The sequence below is a fragment of the Perna viridis genome, chromosome 3, assembly GCF_037379345.1.
Source record: "Perna viridis isolate PV_CMFRI_1.1 ecotype Kerala chromosome 3, ASM3737934v1, whole genome shotgun sequence".
Lineage (NCBI taxonomy): Eukaryota > Metazoa > Mollusca > Bivalvia > Mytilida > Mytilidae > Perna > Perna viridis.
The window spans coordinates 18,962,013-18,981,262 of NC_142447.1; the positions used below are offsets into that span (position 1 = coordinate 18,962,013).

A 19,250-nucleotide genomic window follows, 5' to 3' on the forward strand; every position below is an offset into this window, starting at 1 on the left:
GAGTCATAGCACTATTTTGTATCAATTCATCAGTCTTTTTTTAACAAACAGACAGAAAGGAAGGAACAAAGTCAACCATGTGTCAGACATTTTTTTTTGAATGGTGAAATATTAGAAACTCTGTATGTAATAATAACTTACAGGAATGGCCTTGCATTTTGTTATATTTTAAAAATTGTCTGTTGAAAAAAAATTTCTAATTGTAATCAGAGCATAAGTCTATTCCTGTCTGAGTATTTGTGTTGATTCTATCATGACACACCCTGAATTAGACGTCTTAGAAGCTCCTGAGAAAAATGTGAGGGATGTTAAGCATTTAATCACTTGTCAAGCTATTTGATATATCACAGTTTACAGGAGTTAGAGTTTCATGTCTCATTACAATTGAAGGGAATCTTTCACTATATAACACTATGTCAATGTTGGTTTCAAAACACTTAACTGAAAGGTGACACAGAGTCATAATTTCCCCAATTCTGAAGACAGGTTATACATAACTTTGTATTAAATTCCCTGAACTTTGTCTTAATTTTCTCTTCTACTTAAAACTTTTTAGCATTATTTTTAGTTTGTTTACTGATACCTTAAAATTAACACAATCTTCATAACTTATTCTTTAATCTTTTTATCATATTTGTAGACATGTGATACCCTGGCATAGACCATTTTGTGTGGATCTTCAAGAGGCAACATTTTCAACAATGAGGTCATTTTTAGAGGACTACTGTACAGGATTTGAGAGGGAGACACCATTACCACCTTTTCCAACTAAACAGTTAGTCAGATTTTTATAATAATTGAGCATATAATTTACAGTTACATGAATGAATGTTTCCAAAATTGTAAACAGTATTTGATGATGTTCTTATTTTTGCTATTACTATTTCTACCATCCTCATGAATATTTCGTGAGGGATATTACATTATACTGTGAAAGTACTTTAATTTGTGGTTACGAATTTTCGTGAATTTGTAGTTTTGTGGTTTTCAGTATACACACCAATGGAATTCTCCTTTTAATTGGGAACCAAATTTTGTGGTTTGGCCTACCTAAAAAAACCACGAAAATTGGTACCTCATGAACGGTAATGCTTTCACAGTACACCTAAAAACTCAAGTAGGAGTTAATAAATGTACTTCTATGTTGAGTGGACCAACATGCAAAGGGCTGATTAAGGTAGTTTTGTCATGAGTAGGAGAAAGAGTAATAGGGATCAAGTGTCAATGACATCCTACATGCATGTACATAGATCATTTGTTAAAATTTGAGTGGCTTTTGTCTGTGCTAATGTTTCTGTCATGACGTACTCAGGTAGGATGTGTTAATTAAAACTTTTAATGCAGACGCTCATCATGTGTTATAGGAATTTATGCATATTCCTGTTGGTCAAAACATCAGCAATACTACAATATAACAGTGTATTAACAATAAAGTTATAATATAATTTTAGTACAAATAGTTCCATCGCTCATAGACAAAGCCTAAAATCTTATTATAAACGCTCAGAGATTCGGCAGGTATTTTATACTTGCTCTTGACATATATTGTGTATTGTTATACTCTTAGCAATCAGTTTCCACTAGGATAATTGCATGAAAGAAACTCCAGACTGAAGAGTATCAATACTCATGCCATACTGAGTTTGTGGGATTGGGGTATTACAGTTGAGGATTGGTTTACAGGTTTATTGTTGGCTTTTAAAAAATATAGTACATGAACAGGAAGATATTTGGATCAGAGTATATAAATACATGTACTATTAGTCTTCTTTGAAAAGTAAATTTTTCATTCAACTTCCATAGAAAGTTCATTGCCATTGAACATTTAATATCTTTTATCTTTCAGGGAACACTACCATTTTGTAGACCTGTGTCTGAAGATGCTCAGTACCCACCTGTCTTTGGCAGTGGCTGGAGGAATGACTAATGTTTTGTTAGGACAACAAGCCTCTCCACTCAGAAACTTATTATTCCGACTTATTGACAGCAACTTACCACAAGCTATTCATGAGGTATAAGAAGATAGATTATCAGCAGTTTTATTGTTTTTTTTTCCCATTCTTCTGAATGCCTGATGTTTTCTTTCTCAGGCTACTGTCAAGATACTGAAAAATATCGGCAATATCCAATTTCAACATTACATCAAATCAACTGTGACATTGCCGATATACAGAATAATGCTAAGTTTGACAGTCTTGGTAGAATATCACATATTGCCCTATTTGGTTCATTGTGATATTTTCTGTCTCGACTTCAAAGTTTCTGTTTTTCTGTATTCAAATACCCCCTTTCAGTCTTTATTATTGGAAGCTTTGGATTCTGGCTATGTAGGATGGAACCTGATAAGTCTTACACACTTTGGACCAATCATTTTTGTTGTATAATATTTTGATTTTAAACTGAACAAAGCTTTGACTTAAGAACTGTATAATATCTTGTGTTTAAACAAAAAAGAAAGTATTGACTTGAGAACTGTATAGTTTCTTGAGTGTAAACAAAAAGAAAGTTTTTACTTGAGAACTGTATAGTTTCTCGAGTTTAAAGAAAAAGAAAATTTTGGCTTGAGAACTGTATAGTTTCTTGAGTTTAAACAAAAAGAGAGTTTTGACTTTAGAACTGTGTAGTGTCTTGAGTTTAAACAAAAAGAGAGTATTGACTTTAGAACTGTATAGTTTCTTGAGTTTAAACAAAAAGAGAGTATTGACTTTAGAACTGTATAATATCTTGAGTTTAAACAAAAAGAAAGTTTTTGTTTGTTTGTTTGTTTGTTGGGGTTTAACGTCCGAGCAGCAATATTTCAGCTATATTCAGACGATTAAACAAAAAGAAAGTATTGACTTGAGAACTGTATAGTTTCTTGACTTTAAACAAAAAGAAAGTATTGACTTTAGAACTGTATAGTTTCTTGAATTTAAACAAAAAGAAAGTAATGACTTTAGAATTGTATAATATCTTGAGTTTAAACAAAAAGAGAGTATTGACTTTAGAACTGTATAGTTTCTGGAGTTTAAACAAAAAGAGAGTATTGACTTATGTTAAATATATTCTTGAATACTCACCTGTCAAATTTGATTCTGGATTACTTAGGTGTCTAATTTGACTTGTTCCATTTTAATACTTGAAAAAAAATTATATCATTTGTTTGTTGTTCTTTATAATTTAAGGTTAAGATTTACAAGGCAAATATATATGTGCAGAAATGATCTTCTTTTTAATTTTATAAATGATTCTTTTACTTAGTTTAACAGATTTTATTACATGTATGCATTTTAAAACTTGTTTCCAGATAGTAGCTGAGACTTTGTCAGTAGGTGCTCCCTTATTATTACCTCCCCTGAGAGAAAGAATGGAACTCTTGCTACAGTTACTGCCTACAGGACAAGAGAGATGGAAAGATTTATCACTGGGACAGGTTTGGTTCATTATTCATGTTGGTCTTAAGGATGGTCGCTGCTTTGTTTAAAAATAACATGGATTTCAGAGTGTTGTGAAATGGTTAAAGGTCTTTCATGCTAGAACAATATGAATAGAAAAAAATATGATTCAGTTTACTTGTTTTTGAGATATAAGCATTTTAATTTTTGGCTAGAAAAGGATTTCTATGGATTTGCAGTGGTTTTTCTTAGATTTCATCTATTATAGACCCAGAAGAAATAGCACAAATTTCATAAAAAAAGAAATTTTGAAAAGAAAAAGTTGGGGTCACTGGGGGAAAATATTTATGCTACGAAATAGATAAAACCAGAGAAGTGTGGAAATTTGAGAAAAAAATGACTGAACATGACCAGTTAACACCCTTAAAAAGAGGACTGATGACAGTTTTAAAAAAAAGTATCTCAGTCATCAGCTTCAAGTTAATCAGTAGAAATGAAAGGATGACCCAATGAAAAATTTTGATCATGCAATATTTGTTTTTGCTTTTTACAACATTCCTTCTTACAAATCCCTGTCATTGGTTCCTCTGAATAATTTAATATTTAATTGTAAATTGTTCTATTATGTTGGAATATTCATTAGTGACTTTTGATTCTACATATGTACTGTTTAGTGTCATTTAATCAGAGCTGTTCATGATATACCAATGATATACTCATACAGTTTGTACTTTATTATGGTTTGTATTTCATTCCAAAGAATTTTGGGTTTAAATATCATTCTTCACACTGCATTAGGATTTTAATATAATTTTAAGATTACTATCTTAACCCAAGCAGAAAATATCTCTGTCTCTTTTACAGAAGATGCAGCTTACTATAATACTAATAAGTTTACAAGACAGTAACCACATAGCCACATTACTTGGATTCTGTGATAGCCAGCCAGTGGGGGGAGATTGTAATCAAAGAGAACTATCAGACTTACAGCTGTCTGAAATACTGATGAAGACTGTTCTCAGGAATCTGGCCCATGAAACAGTATGTCTTTGTGATAATCAGACAGAGTCCATAAAACCATAGAATTATATGTCAAATACTGATCTGTTAGACTATGTATTTACACTGTTAAGTGTGGTATAGAAGTACTAGCAGCATCTGGTTTATATAACATTCCAGATTTTTTTAAAAATTTGATAGAAGAATGTCTAAATAAATTGTGCATTACGATGTTGCCGTCCTATGACTGGATGATATGTAGTGAAAGGTATTGGAAAATACATTTTATTATAAAGATAACAATGTTTTATTAAATGTTCCAATTAATTATCCTATTAGTAGTATTCAGCCTGCAAATCCACACATCAAATTTATTCTGAATGTACTTAATTATGTGAGTGCATGCACTAATTTTTTTTCTGATTTGAAATTCTTTGTTTCATATGACCACCATATTTGTCATAGAGGAAATATGCTATTATTGCATAATAAAATGCAAAAAAAAAAAATAAGTTTTTGGATTAAGATATAAATTCAATATACCATATTTTAGGAGCAGACATTAGATGACTTGTGTAACATGTTAGATAAGGCACCAGAAATGCAGTCATTTGAGTACAGCACACCCCCATATCTACACACTCTGTTGTCATCTCTACACAAACATCTCCTGGCTTTCTGTTATAGCAGATCATCAGATCACCAGATGGTGAGTATAATAATCCATCTCTACATAAACTTCTCCTAGCCCTCTCTTATTGCAAGCAGATCATCAAATCACTAGATGGTGAGGATGATAAGTAATCCATCTCTACATAAACCTCTTATAGCCTTCTGTTATTGCAGATCATCAGATCACCATATGGTAAGTACAGTATGTAATACATCTCTACAAAGACTATCTCCTAGCCCTCTGTCATAGCAGATCATCAGATCACCTGATGGTGAGTATTGTAAGCAGTGTTCTAGAATTTTTCAGAAATTGAGGTTTCCTTGAGGAAAAATCCATATAAAATCAACTTTCCCACAGTCAATGACTGCTTTCCTAACAAAACAAAACCTTACAGCATATGAAGTTTTCAAGTTGCCATGAGAAAGTGTAACCAAGTACCCAACTTTCCCTGACCCAAATTTCACTTGCCCCGGGTAACGGGAAATTGGAATCCTAGAACACTGATAAGTAATACATTTGGAATAGGGAAATGTAGTTTTCCCTAAATATTGTCCTAAGTCATATATTGAAGACAAGCAAATGTTGAAATCATATCCTGTGGATTTGTTCATGAACTTAATGCATAAATATTCAGTCCATAAAAGCTTTATCTTTCAATTTCTTTTTCTATTGAAATCTAATCATTTACTATGAAAGTATTATTGTCCGTGGGGTACCAATTTTCGAGGTTTTTGTTGGTAGGCCAAACCACAAAATTTGAATATTTTTTCCAATTTCCAGATATCCCCAGTAGTGAAACTGTTACACCAACACTTGTTTCTGTTGCTGCCTGTTGCCAGGAATATTCTGAGTAAAGTTGAACAACTTATCACCAAGAAGAAATTACCTATGGCAATTCTTACTACAGTTGAAGGTATTAAGTATTTTGTGGCACCAACAAGCTGTTCTGTTATATTGTAAAGGAGCCATTCAGTCTATTTGTCTTCTTGTCTGTAAATGTATATTACAAGTTTTTTTTTCTTCTGAATCATTAAACAGATTTTCATGAAATTTTATACAATGATTGTTGAAATTAGTTGGTGTGAATGACAGAGAGTACTGTTAATATAACCATAGCACTATAACAATCTGGCTCTGCATGTTGGACTAGTACAAAGTAGGGTCTGTTTGATTGATCAACCTATATCATCCTGAAATGCATGAAATATTAACCAAAGGATTGTAAAACCACAATCAATCAACAGAGGGATATACCATTACAATTTCGTCATAATTTCTACAAATTTTGATTGCAAATTACACTCTACAGATGGTGAATCTCCATAATGCCAAATTAAAATGACTCAAAGTTGAAGATTTTATTAATTATCTTCATAAATTACGACTAAAAGTACTATTGACCTAAAAGTTGCATAATTAAGTCTGATTCAGTTAATAAAGCTGTTTTTGTTTTCAGATATTCTGTATCAGTCACCAGCAGGAGCTATATTATTCCACATGCTCCATGCCTTGTTGTTACTGCCAATGGAGAAAGTTAGTCCAGTCATGCATGAGTTAATGTCCCTGTTGTCAACTCTTGACCAGATCTCCAGACTTCTCCCTGAAATAGATACAATAGAGTCCATGGAAATGGAGAACAAAGATGGTTTGTAATTAAATTGATAACATACATGTACATTTACAGGTAGAAGAATAAGATTGATTGTCTTACCACATGTATACCATTCATGATTATTTTGAGGGCAATTTTTCGACCAGCTTAAATGAATGTATAAACCTTTATTCTCCTGTACACTTGAATATAGATATTATTGTAATATTGAATATTTTAGTACCAGTGAAGAAAGCAATTCAAGTATACAATGGTACATGTACATGTACTACAATACAAAAGAAAAGCGAAATCAGCTTATGTGATAATCAACTGGTCACTTTAGTTGTAATTCTAGTTTTAAGGAGGTAGACCTAGGGTAAGGGACTTTACTCTTGAAATCAGTGATATGTTTGTGTCATATTCAATTTCATCAATTCCTTTCAAGCTTTCCTTTGAAACAGACTGCAATCAGTCCAAGTTATTTTGATGCTTATATGATATTGATGTAAAATTCTGATTACCAATGTTCCAATGATTTTTAAGAGTTGTGTCCCTTACCCTAGGTCTACCTTCTTAAAATGGTTTTTGTTTCTTTTTACTTCCAGACCAGAAAATGATGAGTTGGAGCTGGTTTGTTGACATGGAAAGGACTTGTTCCACTCTGATTGGTCAGTGTTTGGGTAGTATGTTGGTTGGTATTCCACTGTCCACACAGGAGAAGAACTGTTCAAATTGGCTGGATAATAGTCTGTTTGGGAATGGACCCCAACTGTCTCCACTTCAACTCGGTAAGGTCCTATTCTGAAATATACTTTGTAGAAAAATAGAGTGTGTAATTTTATTTCTATCATTGAAATATGTCAATCTAATTAAAGGTAGACCTATCAATTGTTCCATTCAGTCACTGCATGTAGGATCTAACAACACTCCATTCTACTTTCTGCAGTGACTGAATGAAACAATTGATGGATCAAATTTGAATTGTGAAATATGTACATATATTGTAAATTCTTTTTAATGGGTATATTCAAACAAAATTATAGAGACACAACTAGTTTTTTCAACTATAATTTAAGAATCATAAAACAATTGTATCTTTATCATTTTAAAGAACTTATAAGGAATCTTCTGTCTAGTTATCTATTTTATTGTCATATCTATAAAATTCAAAATTCCTCTTTTATCATTGTTTTTGTCTGTGTACAATGTATATGCCCCTTTATCTTTTTTTGTGAGGTAATATAATGGTATAGAGAAAGACCTCCCTCCTTCAACTGTTTTCATGAGGTATTACAAGTGAAGAAGAAATAAACTTTGAAGGGCATAAATGTTTTAAATAGAATGACACATTGCCATATGAAAGTCATATCAAATGTTTGCTCAATAATGTGAATGATAGGCAGCAACATTTGTCTTTGTTGACAAATGTAACCAATAGAACTTGACAATTATTTCACATTTACAGCATTATGATTCCTTTTCAGATATTTTAACTAACAGGATAGCAGACAAGTTTCCTGGACAACAGATTGATATTTGTGTAGAGGACTTTGACCTTGACCTAGATACAATGATGTTACTAGAATTCTGTTGTGATCTAAAAACTGATGTGACAAAGAACCTCTGGGAAATGATGCTAGATTGTGCTAGTCAGGAAGGTTTGTTGTGTTTAGTATACCTCACTCTATCTCTCCTTCACATTTTGTTAGTAACAGTTTTCTTTGTAACGGTGCACCTGGTACATGCTCCCAGTTTTTAGTGGAGTCCGAGTTGCTCATTTGCTTTTGTTACTTTGTATGTATGATTTTAGTTACTTAATGTTCTTTGTTGTGTATGTCTGTATTCCATGTCTGGTCTTTGTTCCTCGATTGCATTCTTTTGATTACCACTATAACCTTGGTTCCCTTGGTTACTCTCTCTGCAGTCACTTGTTATTTTGACCAAAGTTTTATATAGGTTTGACTAATTGGTTAATTTTATTTCAGGCTTAGGCAATAACAACTTTTTGTTTGATAACACTGTTTTTATAACATGTACTAGAGTTGGGGTTTGGGGGTATCACAATTTGGCAGTGGCTTGAAAATTTCTTGCTTATACTATTTTTTGTGATAAGATGATGTACTTTTCTTTCTTTGAGGGAAGTAATTTTTAGATGAGTGACACCACAATCAATAACAAGGCTGCAACTGATATGTTTAATTAAAGTTGATATTTGATTGTACCATAAACAAAATCAAAAAAAGAAAATTTTTTTAACCCCAATTTGAGGGAGGTATATATTAATTGTAGTGTCTGTATGTCCGTTTGTTTGTTCACAACTTTTTTGTTACAGTATTCTCTACAACTCCTTTACACTCTTTTACGTCCACTGGATATATAGATATGCCAAAAGGTGGGATTGGATTTCTGACTACAGTGACATCAACTTCCTTTTATATTTTATATTTTGACCATATGGGTCTTGGGTGGGAAGGGAGGTATTATGTAGTGAGTTTTGCTTAGATCTAGTTTATTATTTATAAAGCATTTGGCCAGTGCAATACATGTATTGTTTTGCAAAGAATCCACACTCAACTATAGTGTTTCAATCACATTGGGTATTACCAAACATTATTTGTGTTTTAGTTGCTGTTTTAAAACAACTATTTTAAATTTGTATACTTACTTCCTGCATTGTCACCTGGAAAGTGTGTTAATACTACATTGTGCATTGTGTTTTGATAGATTGGGACACATGTGAACTGGAAGGAGACCCTGACTTGGACTGTACATCTAGATGTCTGTTAGCAGCATTACTGAAACATCTAGGGCTGACAAAACATGCGTGGACTGTCAGAAAGTAAGTTCATATTTTATGTAAAGATATTATATCATTCTCTATATTCATATATGAGGATTTTAAGAATCTTTTGAAATGAAATATTCCATGTTCAGCCTGTATTTTGTCCAATCATAATTGATCTCACAACATTTCATCGGAAAAGGGAAAGCAGGTTAATTTGACAAAAAAGTGGTTGATGTTAGTTTTTACAAATTTTTGACTTTTTGAAAGTAAATTGGTTCAACAAATAGCGAAAAAAAACTTTTTATTTTAAAATTTTCTAGTTTGAAGTATTTTTACTCATAATATTTTAAAACTTTTTATAGGGAGCCATCAAAACAGTTGTTGGGACTCTTCCATCATGTGTACAAAGTTAGAAGCAGACTAAGGTCTTTTATGAGATCAAAGTCCATACCAGAACTTGACAATTCTGAAGCAGCTACACCTGATGAAGCTGTTCCACCATTTTACAAGCTGGAAAACCTTGGGAAGAAGGAGATTGATTGGAAGAATGATGGGGAGAGGGTCCATGACACAGGGGAGAGAATTGAGATGGAGACGAGGAAACCTGAGGAGATTAAAGAGGAGAATGAGTATGAACAGATCATATCTGGTAGGTGAAGTGTTCTTAGCATTCTTTGAAATCTTAAGTAGTAGCCTTAGGATTAGTACATGAACCTTGATGTAGTCACTTAGATGTTTTTTTGGTGTTTTTTTTTAGGCATTCATATTTCAAAGATGACAAACAAACAAAATTCGACCTTATCTATAGAAAAAACAGAAAACAAGTAACAAAGAGCATAAAATAAAGATGTTTGTGTGTTTGTTTGTTGGGGTTTAACGTCCGAGCAGCAATATTTCAGCTATATTTAGACAATAAAATAAAGATAACCACTGCACCACAGGTTCCTGGCTTTGGACAGTATATTTAAATTTTCATTTCAGATGATGAAGGAACCATTAAAGATGCTTTCCTACCACTGAAGGAGACATCATTTGAAGATGCCTGTAGAGAGTATCAGCATAGATGTTTGTTTTTACTTTTAGGGGTTAGACCTGCTATAACAGGTATATAGATCTGTACAATTAGTAATGCTGGGAATTGTTCAATATATCCTGATCAGTGATCATTGTATCAACATCAACCAATGATCGATGATTGGTGTTTGGGAGTTTGATTCGGATGACCATTCAATATTCTATTGCCAGAATGCCTCCATTACCTAATTTGGATATTATTATATCTTATGTAAATGTGTGAAATCATCGTTAATAAAGCCACGTGTCACAGATAAAAACATAACAAATTGTCTGTTGACGGAAAGGTAAAAAGTCTGGGAAGACAAGTAAAAAGAAACTTTCAAAAGAAGGATAAAGACAAATATTTATATTTTTAAGATGTGAATGATTTAGTCTTAATATCTTTAAATAGATCATCGAATCGAAGCTCCCCAAACGACTGATAACGCAGTGTTCCCAATGATTGGCACACCATTAACAGTTAGGGTTTAAAGATTCAATTTTTTATTTCTTTTGTTAAATGAGGACCGTTAATTATTTTCATGCTTTTAATTGATACAATATTTCTATCATGCTGTATAAAATATAAAACAGTGGTTAAGTTCACAAAAAAGTTTAAAGTTTGGCACTCTTGGTAATGTCATGCTGTATAATTGGAGAATAATTTCAAAATCTACATTTACTTTACAATAGACTGAGATCAAATCTCAGGGGAAATACTTGCTAAATGCAAGTTAAAATTCAAATTTGTGAGTAGAAATTATTTCCACTTGCTAAAATTTGCTTGTGGTATTCTATATGATTTATTAATTCAGTTCAGAAATAACCCAAGAAACTTAGATTCAGCGAGTGTAAATTATCAGTACTTGCTTAATTAGGCTAGCAGAAAAATTTCTTAAATTCAATCCCTGATAGATTTCCTAACTTTTTGAGAAAACGACAGCAGATTTTAGTATACTACAATACAAATATATAAGAATACAGAAACCAATATTTGTATATTTTCTTACAAAATAACTAATTTTCTTGGATCCTTTCAAATGAATGATTAATATTTTGCTACAATGTAAACCATTATAATATTTTATTTCCATTTCTCTATTTAGCAGATCAAGGGAGACAGCAATCAATCAGTGAGAACAATGAGAGAACTGCATCCTTTCATGGTAAGACATACATAGGATTTTTTTTATACCAGTTTGAAACCACTCATGAAACAAATCTTGTAAGGCTACTGAGTGATTTAAATAGCTCTACATTATACCAATGTGTGTTTCATTATTGTTACAGAACACCTTTGGGATTGTTTGGACACTGTCAAGTTTATATAGAAGTATGATTATTTTGTTCATAATTGACTCAGTGATTGACAGCTCTTAAAACTTGACAGTGGTCAAAAGATCTCCAATAAAGTGAAACCTGTTTAAACTGAACCTCTTTTGGACTGAAGATTCAGTTTGGGCTGGTGTTTGATTTACACACCCCACAGGTCCAATATGCATTGAAGTAGACATAAAAGGGACTTCTTAAGAAATCTGGTTTAGACAGTTTTCTGGTTTATACTTGGCTCAGTCTACAGTCAAATTTAGTGTATATACATGTAGTTAAATAAAAAGTTTGGTTTTAGGAAAATGATTGAAGTTTATTTTTACTTTTGACAGAACAATCTATGAAAACAGAGGAAGTGAATGTATCTACCATTCCCAGGAGAGGTAGCTTCCCTGACCTGCTAAGTAGAAGTTTAAGTAGCCAGGTAATGATAATGAGATTGCTTCTTAAAATTTGTAATACTACTGTGAAAGTACTTTTATTCGTGCGTACCAATTTTTCGTTGATTAGAGAAATGTTATTAGTTCATAAATTCTAGAATTGGTGGATTGGACACTTTCTCATACTAACGAATAGAATTTTTGTGTTTAGTTGGGAACCAAATTTGTTGTTTACCAAACCCTAGAAACCCATGACAAATTGGTATCCCATGAATAATAATACTTTCACAGTATTTAGTTGAAAATTACTGCATGCATTTTTCAGATTATGTTGTTAACTAATTATTAAAATTTTCAGTACTTTTTTAAGAAATTCTTTACAATATTCAAATGGTAATAATTAGGAGTGCCTGTTACAAGTAGAAGTAATAATTAGAAGTGCCTGTTACAAGTAGATGTAATAATAAGACATGCGGGTACAAGTAGATGTAATGATAAAAAGTGCCTGTTACAAGTAGATGTAATAATAAGACGTGCCTGTTACAAGTAGATGTAATGATAAAAAGTGCCTGTTACAAGTAGACGTAATAATTAGAAGTGCTGTTACAAGTAGATGTAATGATAAAAAGTACCTGTTAGAAGTAGATGTAATAATAAGAAGTGACTGTTACTAGTAGATGTGATAATTAGAAGTACCTGTTACAAGTAGATGTAATGATAAAAAGTGCCTGTTACAAGTAGATGTAATAATAAGACGTGCCTGTTACAAGTAGATGTAATGATAAAAAGTGCCTGTTACAAGTAGACGTAATAATTAGAAGTGCCTGTTACAAATAGATGAAATAATTAGAAGTACCTGTTACAAGTAGATTTAATAATTAGAAGTGCCTGTTAAAAGTAGATGTAATTATTTTTTCTTAATTTTACATGAATAAATAGTACTGTTTCAAATCTTGTAGTTCACTACATATCACCACATTTCTCCACTTCTTTATACAGATAGATGTACAATGAAAAGCCCTTAAAACTTTACTTGATTTTTCTGTTTTGAAATATTTCATTTTTCTTAGTTTCAGGATTCAGACTTAAATTCAGATGAAGACAATACAAGCAGAATTATAAAAGGTATTTTATGCACACTGAATATGATTTCATAGTAAAAATATTTAGTAAAATTGATTTTTGTGGTTTTGAATGAATTGTTTTAATGTTTTTAGAGAAAAGATATTAAACTGCTCCAACCATGGAATTACAATGTACATGTACATTATTGATGTGATCTTGACATTTACTTGCACCTTTTTTCATCACTTATTACTAGGTACCCCTGTTTTTTGTATTTTCAACTTATCATAGATTGCAATAAATTTTTTATGCAATTTGAATTTGGTATACATATAGCTAACAAAATAACATTTAAAATCTTTCATTTAGGTAATTTTCTTCTTTGTACATTTAAAAGAGTCTTATTATTTTTGTCAAGTCTGTTTGCATCTTATATAGAGATTTGCATCATTGAATCATTAAATTTATTGTTTTTGTTTCAGGAATTCAGTTTCTGTCTTTACAAAGAGTTAAAGAAAATCTACGTAGACTGAGATGGCAACAGGAGAGGGTGGGTGAAGGACATTCTTCAGCCCATGTCAAAAAGAGGTCATTTGCCAGTGAAATAGCCACAAATGTATGCAAGTTTGTGTGTGGGGAGACTGTACGTGGTCTGAGTTCTGGTGTATCTGATCATGAAGGAGGAGCTCCTGTATCAGTGGCTGATCCTAAAGAGATGGCTATAGCTTTAGAGCATCAACAAAATAGAGCAGAGGTTTGTACATATATGCATATAGATCATAAACAGATGATTATTGAGGTGACTCTTTGTTCTGTTAAATGTGTTAGAAATTCAGTGTTTCCTCAGTGGAGTTTGGTATATTATGACTATGAAATAAAGCTCTTTGAATTGAATATGTAGAGGGAAAAAAAATTAAATATCTTTAGTACTAATTTATCGGAAAGACAGAATTGTTTCAGTCGTTTTAGTAAATAAATATAGATAATGTTATTTTTCACTGGAAGTTACATATAAGTAATGGTAAAAAATGTTACCATAATATGGTATCTTCAAAAATACCCGAACTGCTAATACTCTGACTTTCCATCGGTTCTTTATGACTGTCATCTGTCTAAATCAGTACCTTTTTCCCACTAAATACCATCAAGAGCAATTTTCTGTGTATTTATAATTTAGATAAACCATGCTTTTGCCTAAACCATATTTTATCAAAGTTACCTTTAAACATCATTTAGCAAGCATCAGATGATACATAAGCTGTTGTGAAACAGGAAGATGCCTCTTACTAAAATTTTCATATTTGTGTTTGTTTTCAGGCTAGGCTGTATGCATTGAATCAGATAAGGGAATTACTGTCTACCCAGCAGGATACCAAAGAGAAAACTGACAGTTCTCCAAACACTTTGACCACTCTTCTATGTTCTGTCCATGTGCAGTTGCTGTCTGGTTGTTTCAGTTTTGGATCCACAGAAGCTGGTCATCAGAGTGCACAACTCTATCATTACCAGGTTAAAATTTATGTTTCATTCATTCTCTGCAAGTGGATAAAGTTGCATATAATGTTTTAAACAATGGATGGGGATTAAATTTTTGAGAGAGGATTACCATCATTTCATATTTTCTGAGTTTTCTTCAATCTTCATTTGAGAAACTTTTCTTCCAAGCACATCTTTACTTATTTTTCTCTGCATTTGATAGTAAAATTAATTCCTGTCTTACTTGAAACCTGAATGAATATGAGATGTATCCAAACCAGTCATACTGGGTACATTCTATTTTATAAGTTTCATGTATTTCAAACTTTTGAAAACCAAACAGCTTGTAAGAGCTTTCTTCTCAAATGAACCTGTATAAACAAAATAAAGTCCTAACTTTAACATAATTTTCATTTCAAAAGGATTTTTGTTTAATCTGATGTGGGTTTTACTTTCATCTGTGAAATAGCAATAAGTTTATGTACATGTAGTTGATGCAATTGTTTCAACATATTGTAAGTGGTGTTCCATATTCATTGTGTGCTGTTTTACAGGATGAGATTAAGTCAGCTAGAACTGAGACACAGCAGGAAATACAGCTGACTGTTCATTTGATTTATGAACTATTAGTTAAAGACTTGATCAACACTGAAAAAATTGATGCATTATCTGTTGGTAAGATGTGGCACAGTTATTCATTGGCATTTAGACAGATTTTAAAAGAAGTTTTTATGCATCCATCTTTTGATTGATGTAGAGAAGTATACTGCTGTCTGTCTGTTTTTGTTATTGCATAGAAAAGAGAGTATAGACAATTCATGTTCTTGATAGTTTCTTTGAATTTTTCTTGTTATATTTTGATTCTTTTGGAAAAAACGTCTTCTTGGTTCATAACAAATTAATTTTTTTGCAATACTTTATTTCTCACAGTCTGCAAATATAGAGATAAAGAAGTATATGTTTAGATACATCTTTAAGATTTTATGATCAAAGCTGTATACCTACATTGTTAATTATGAGCTAACATCATGGTCTTGGTGTCATTAAATGCTAAAATGATACATGACTCAGTCAAAAACTCAGATATACATTTTAATATACTGGTATTACTAATTATTTACAGATGTGAAGAAAAAATTATTACTATGGACTGTATACTCCCTATCTATGAAGTACTGTCCATCAGACATTTCCTTAGCTGTGTCATGTGGTTTGTTACCACTGCTCTTCTGTCTTAGCGGTGGAGATGCTCCAATATCCTATATAATGCCCTCTACAAAGTGGAAACTTCAGGAGGACCAGCTGTCTCAAGTTCTACAGATGTCCAGTGGCAATTTATTGAGGCTAATTACACTGACTGCTGGGTATGTTTAAAATGCAAACAGATATTATTAAGTGTGAAATAATTGTACACATTTGTAACTGCTTATTTCACAGCTAATTTCATTTTGATATTTAATTTGTAATTTTAACCCCGTCACATTTATTTTCTAATAGCAAAACATCGCAATAATTTTTGAATGGTCAGTAAACTAGTTGAAACAAATGTAATTGTTTTTGCTTCAGGGCTATTCCAGGAAAAAATGTATAGGGGGGGTTGGACGGCATCTTTTAAAAAATTGTATGGATGGGGGTATTTTAAGGCATACATATACTTTGTTATGAACATTTAATTTTAATTCTATGGGTGGTGGGTATAAAAAATGTGCTGTTCAACCCTCTCATACACATTTTACTGGAATAGCCCTCAACAAGGAATTTGGAAACTCATTCAGTCAAAAATAACCTTTTTATAAACAAAAATTCTTAATTACTTCATGATATGGATTTTGCCCATCATTAAAGACCGTAAGGTGACCTGTAGAAGTTTATTTGTTCGTTGCTTGACCTTTGGTGGATAACTGTCTCATTGGCAATGATACCACATCTCCTATTTTTGTATTAAAATAGAACAAAAACATTTGAATGAAGTCAAAAAAATAATGCAGTATTTTTTTTTTTTTTGCATAGTTAAATGTGCTTCCACTAGTTGTGGACAATTGATAAATGGTCGACTTGAATTGGTATTGCAGGGTGTATGCTGACAAACTAGGCAGTGGTGTGATTCAGGGAGTGTTAGATTTGTTATGGAGACAATTGAATAGTTTATGTGCTATAGATCAGCTACCCCTACAAAGCAGTATAGAATGTAAGATATATTAATTTATCTTTTTCATCAAAAAAGTTAATGTTTAAAACACTTCAAATAATTATATCATTTTGGAAAGCATTTCAGTCATGTTACAAATGACTGATGTTTTCTTATTTTTGCTAAGTGTTTTTTTTTCAGGTGTCAGGGTGTGACACTAACTTCATTTGTTTGGTGGTCAACAGAACTACTTGAGAGGTATATCAGTAACAGCAATTACGGTTCTGTTCTTAAAGCAAAATTTAGATACCCATAGGACTACCATGAATTTTTTTCAAGTAGTCCTCTCCAAAATTAGGATGGCACAGGACTACTGGACTACTATTAGTGTCAAACCCTGAGTGAGGGCATGGTATTTTTGTGCTATATAGAAATCATGTAGGTTTAAGGAGAAATCTGTGATGCTTTTCTATGTATATATTTGTGCTAGTTATTTTGTCTTCAAATGGTTTTTTTCTTTTTCCAAAATTGTTTACATATTCATTTTGTGTTTTATAAAAAAACTTTAATTATACCACTCAAAAAGTGTCAGGGGGATTTAGGCAGCACACTGTGTGTCCATCTGTCCATATATGTTGCAATTATAATTCCTCATAAACCATGCTATGGATCTTGCCCAAGTTTATAGGAAGGTAGATATGCAGAAAGGTCTTGAGCCTTGAGAGGGAGATGATTCAACTGAAGGGTTTTATCATATTGTAAACATAAAGTGCAACTCCGTCCAAACTTCTCAATAGATTTTCATGGAATTTAAAGGATAGGCATCATATCGAGATATGCAAGGGGAGATCATCCAACTTAGGAGTTTAACATAATGTACAAGTACATTGTGAGTTGATTTTAGGTAGGTGTATCATCTTTGTGAAGTTGATCACAGTACCGTTATTTCTTTTTTTTCCATGGGAGGTAAATGTAATAACTTCAAGCCTAATGTTACAGCAGCATGTGTATCCTACTATATTCATGTATATATTCTTCTTTAGATGGAATGAGATCAAGTCAGACCAGACAAGGGGATTTCTTGCTATTTTTACAGAGAGTAGCATCTACAAAGATAATACAACAACATTTATCATCTAGACAGTGGATATCTATGTTTCTGTCTATAGCTGGGTTTGGATCAGGTAATAACATGGCAGTCATAAAACATGTATAAGATGTAATGAATAGTAATTTGTGTGGACCTTGGGAATTACATTTATCTTATGTTTAAATTCTAGTGCTAAAATAAAAGGGTATTTTACCAAATCTCCTCAACACTATTGTAATTACAAAAGTTCCTGACATTGAAACTGAGGGTGATTAAAAAAGTCTGTATTTGCATTTAAGGTAGTAGACCTAGGGTAAGGGACACAATTCTAACAAATCAACGAAACGTTTGTATTCAGCATTTTACATCAATCTCATGTAAACATAAAAGTAACTTGGACTGATATCATTCTGTTTCAAATGAAAGCTTGGTAGGTTTTGGTGAAATTGAATATGATACAAGCATATCACTGATTTCAAGAGTTTTGTCCCTTACCCCAGGTCTACCTCCTTAATATGTTATAGTGTTTGATGATATACTGTGAAAACACTATTGTTCATGGGGTACTAATTTTTGTAAATTTCATGGGTAAGGTAAACCACATAATTTGATTCCCAATCAAAAGGATTTTTTACTTTAAATTGTATGACAGGATCATCAAAACCATGAATTCAAGAACCCATGATCTTGTGCCTTTTTCCTAAACCAAGAAAATTGATACCCATGAATATAAGTTCTTTCACAGTATATCGGTATGTATATTTCAGATACCAACTCCTACAATAAGCTTAGAACAAGACTTATTGCCATGAATATCCTAGAGACTGTTTTATGTTCTAACTCTATAGAAACTGATAAAGATTTCTTAAAGCAGGTATGTGTTTTCATCATTTGTGTAAACATTTGATTGATGAGCTGATTATTAAACCCCCGCAAACAAATTTTGGGGGTATATAGGAATCACCTCGTCTGTCTGTGTCTCTCTGTCCATCAGTCAGTCTGTCCTCATCTCTTGTAAGTGCAACTCCTCCTAAACCACTCATGGATTTTGATGTAATTTTATAGGAATGTTGGGTATCATATGTAGATGTGCATGAAGGAATATCATTATAGTCGGAGGACTCCAAAGGGAGGTAATCCAAATTAAGGGTTAGGTCTCACTAACCACTTCCGGGTCAAATGGCCACCCCCCTATGTAGTACCAAAAACACACTGAACCTAGACATATGCATTGTAAGTGCATTATTTGTGTGTATTATGATTAAAAGTAGGCAAAATAAAGCTGAGAATGTGTACTTTAA

The 19,250-nt window shown here is 32.2% G+C and overlaps 1 protein-coding gene across 8 annotated transcripts in view; it reads left to right on the forward strand.

Annotated features, from left to right (window-relative positions):
• LOC148621326 (putative E3 ubiquitin-protein ligase HERC1) overlaps positions 1-19,250 on the forward strand; it is a 72,362-nt gene that overhangs the window by 10,989 nt on the left and 42,123 nt on the right. For 6 of the 8 annotated variants that reach the window (XM_088575505.1, XM_088575498.1, XM_088575497.1 and 3 more), the window contains exons 12-33: positions 641-775; positions 1,847-2,012; positions 3,287-3,412; positions 4,239-4,415; positions 4,927-5,082; positions 5,827-5,959; positions 6,503-6,691; positions 7,246-7,428; positions 8,125-8,298; positions 9,365-9,479; positions 9,788-10,074; positions 10,407-10,529; positions 11,588-11,647; positions 12,143-12,234; positions 13,261-13,315; positions 13,738-14,009; positions 14,573-14,764; positions 15,286-15,406; positions 15,855-16,095; positions 16,804-16,919; positions 17,903-18,043; positions 18,717-18,823. In XM_088575505.1, the coding sequence (XP_088431631.1) occupies positions 641-775; positions 1,847-2,012; positions 3,287-3,412; positions 4,239-4,415; positions 4,927-5,082; positions 5,827-5,959; positions 6,503-6,691; positions 7,246-7,428; positions 8,125-8,298; positions 9,365-9,479; positions 9,788-10,074; positions 10,407-10,529; positions 11,588-11,647; positions 12,143-12,234; positions 13,261-13,315; positions 13,738-14,009; positions 14,573-14,764; positions 15,286-15,406; positions 15,855-16,095; positions 16,804-16,919; positions 17,903-18,043; positions 18,717-18,823 (3,361 nt within the window). The remainder of the gene's footprint in view (positions 1-640; positions 776-1,846; positions 2,013-3,286; positions 3,413-4,238; positions 4,416-4,926; positions 5,083-5,826; positions 5,960-6,502; positions 6,692-7,245; positions 7,429-8,124; positions 8,299-9,364; positions 9,480-9,787; positions 10,075-10,406; positions 10,530-11,587; positions 11,648-12,142; positions 12,235-13,260; positions 13,316-13,737; positions 14,010-14,572; positions 14,765-15,285; positions 15,407-15,854; positions 16,096-16,803; positions 16,920-17,902; positions 18,044-18,716; positions 18,824-19,250) is intronic. The other 2 variants (XM_088575500.1, XM_088575504.1) reach the window with 1 other exon arrangement.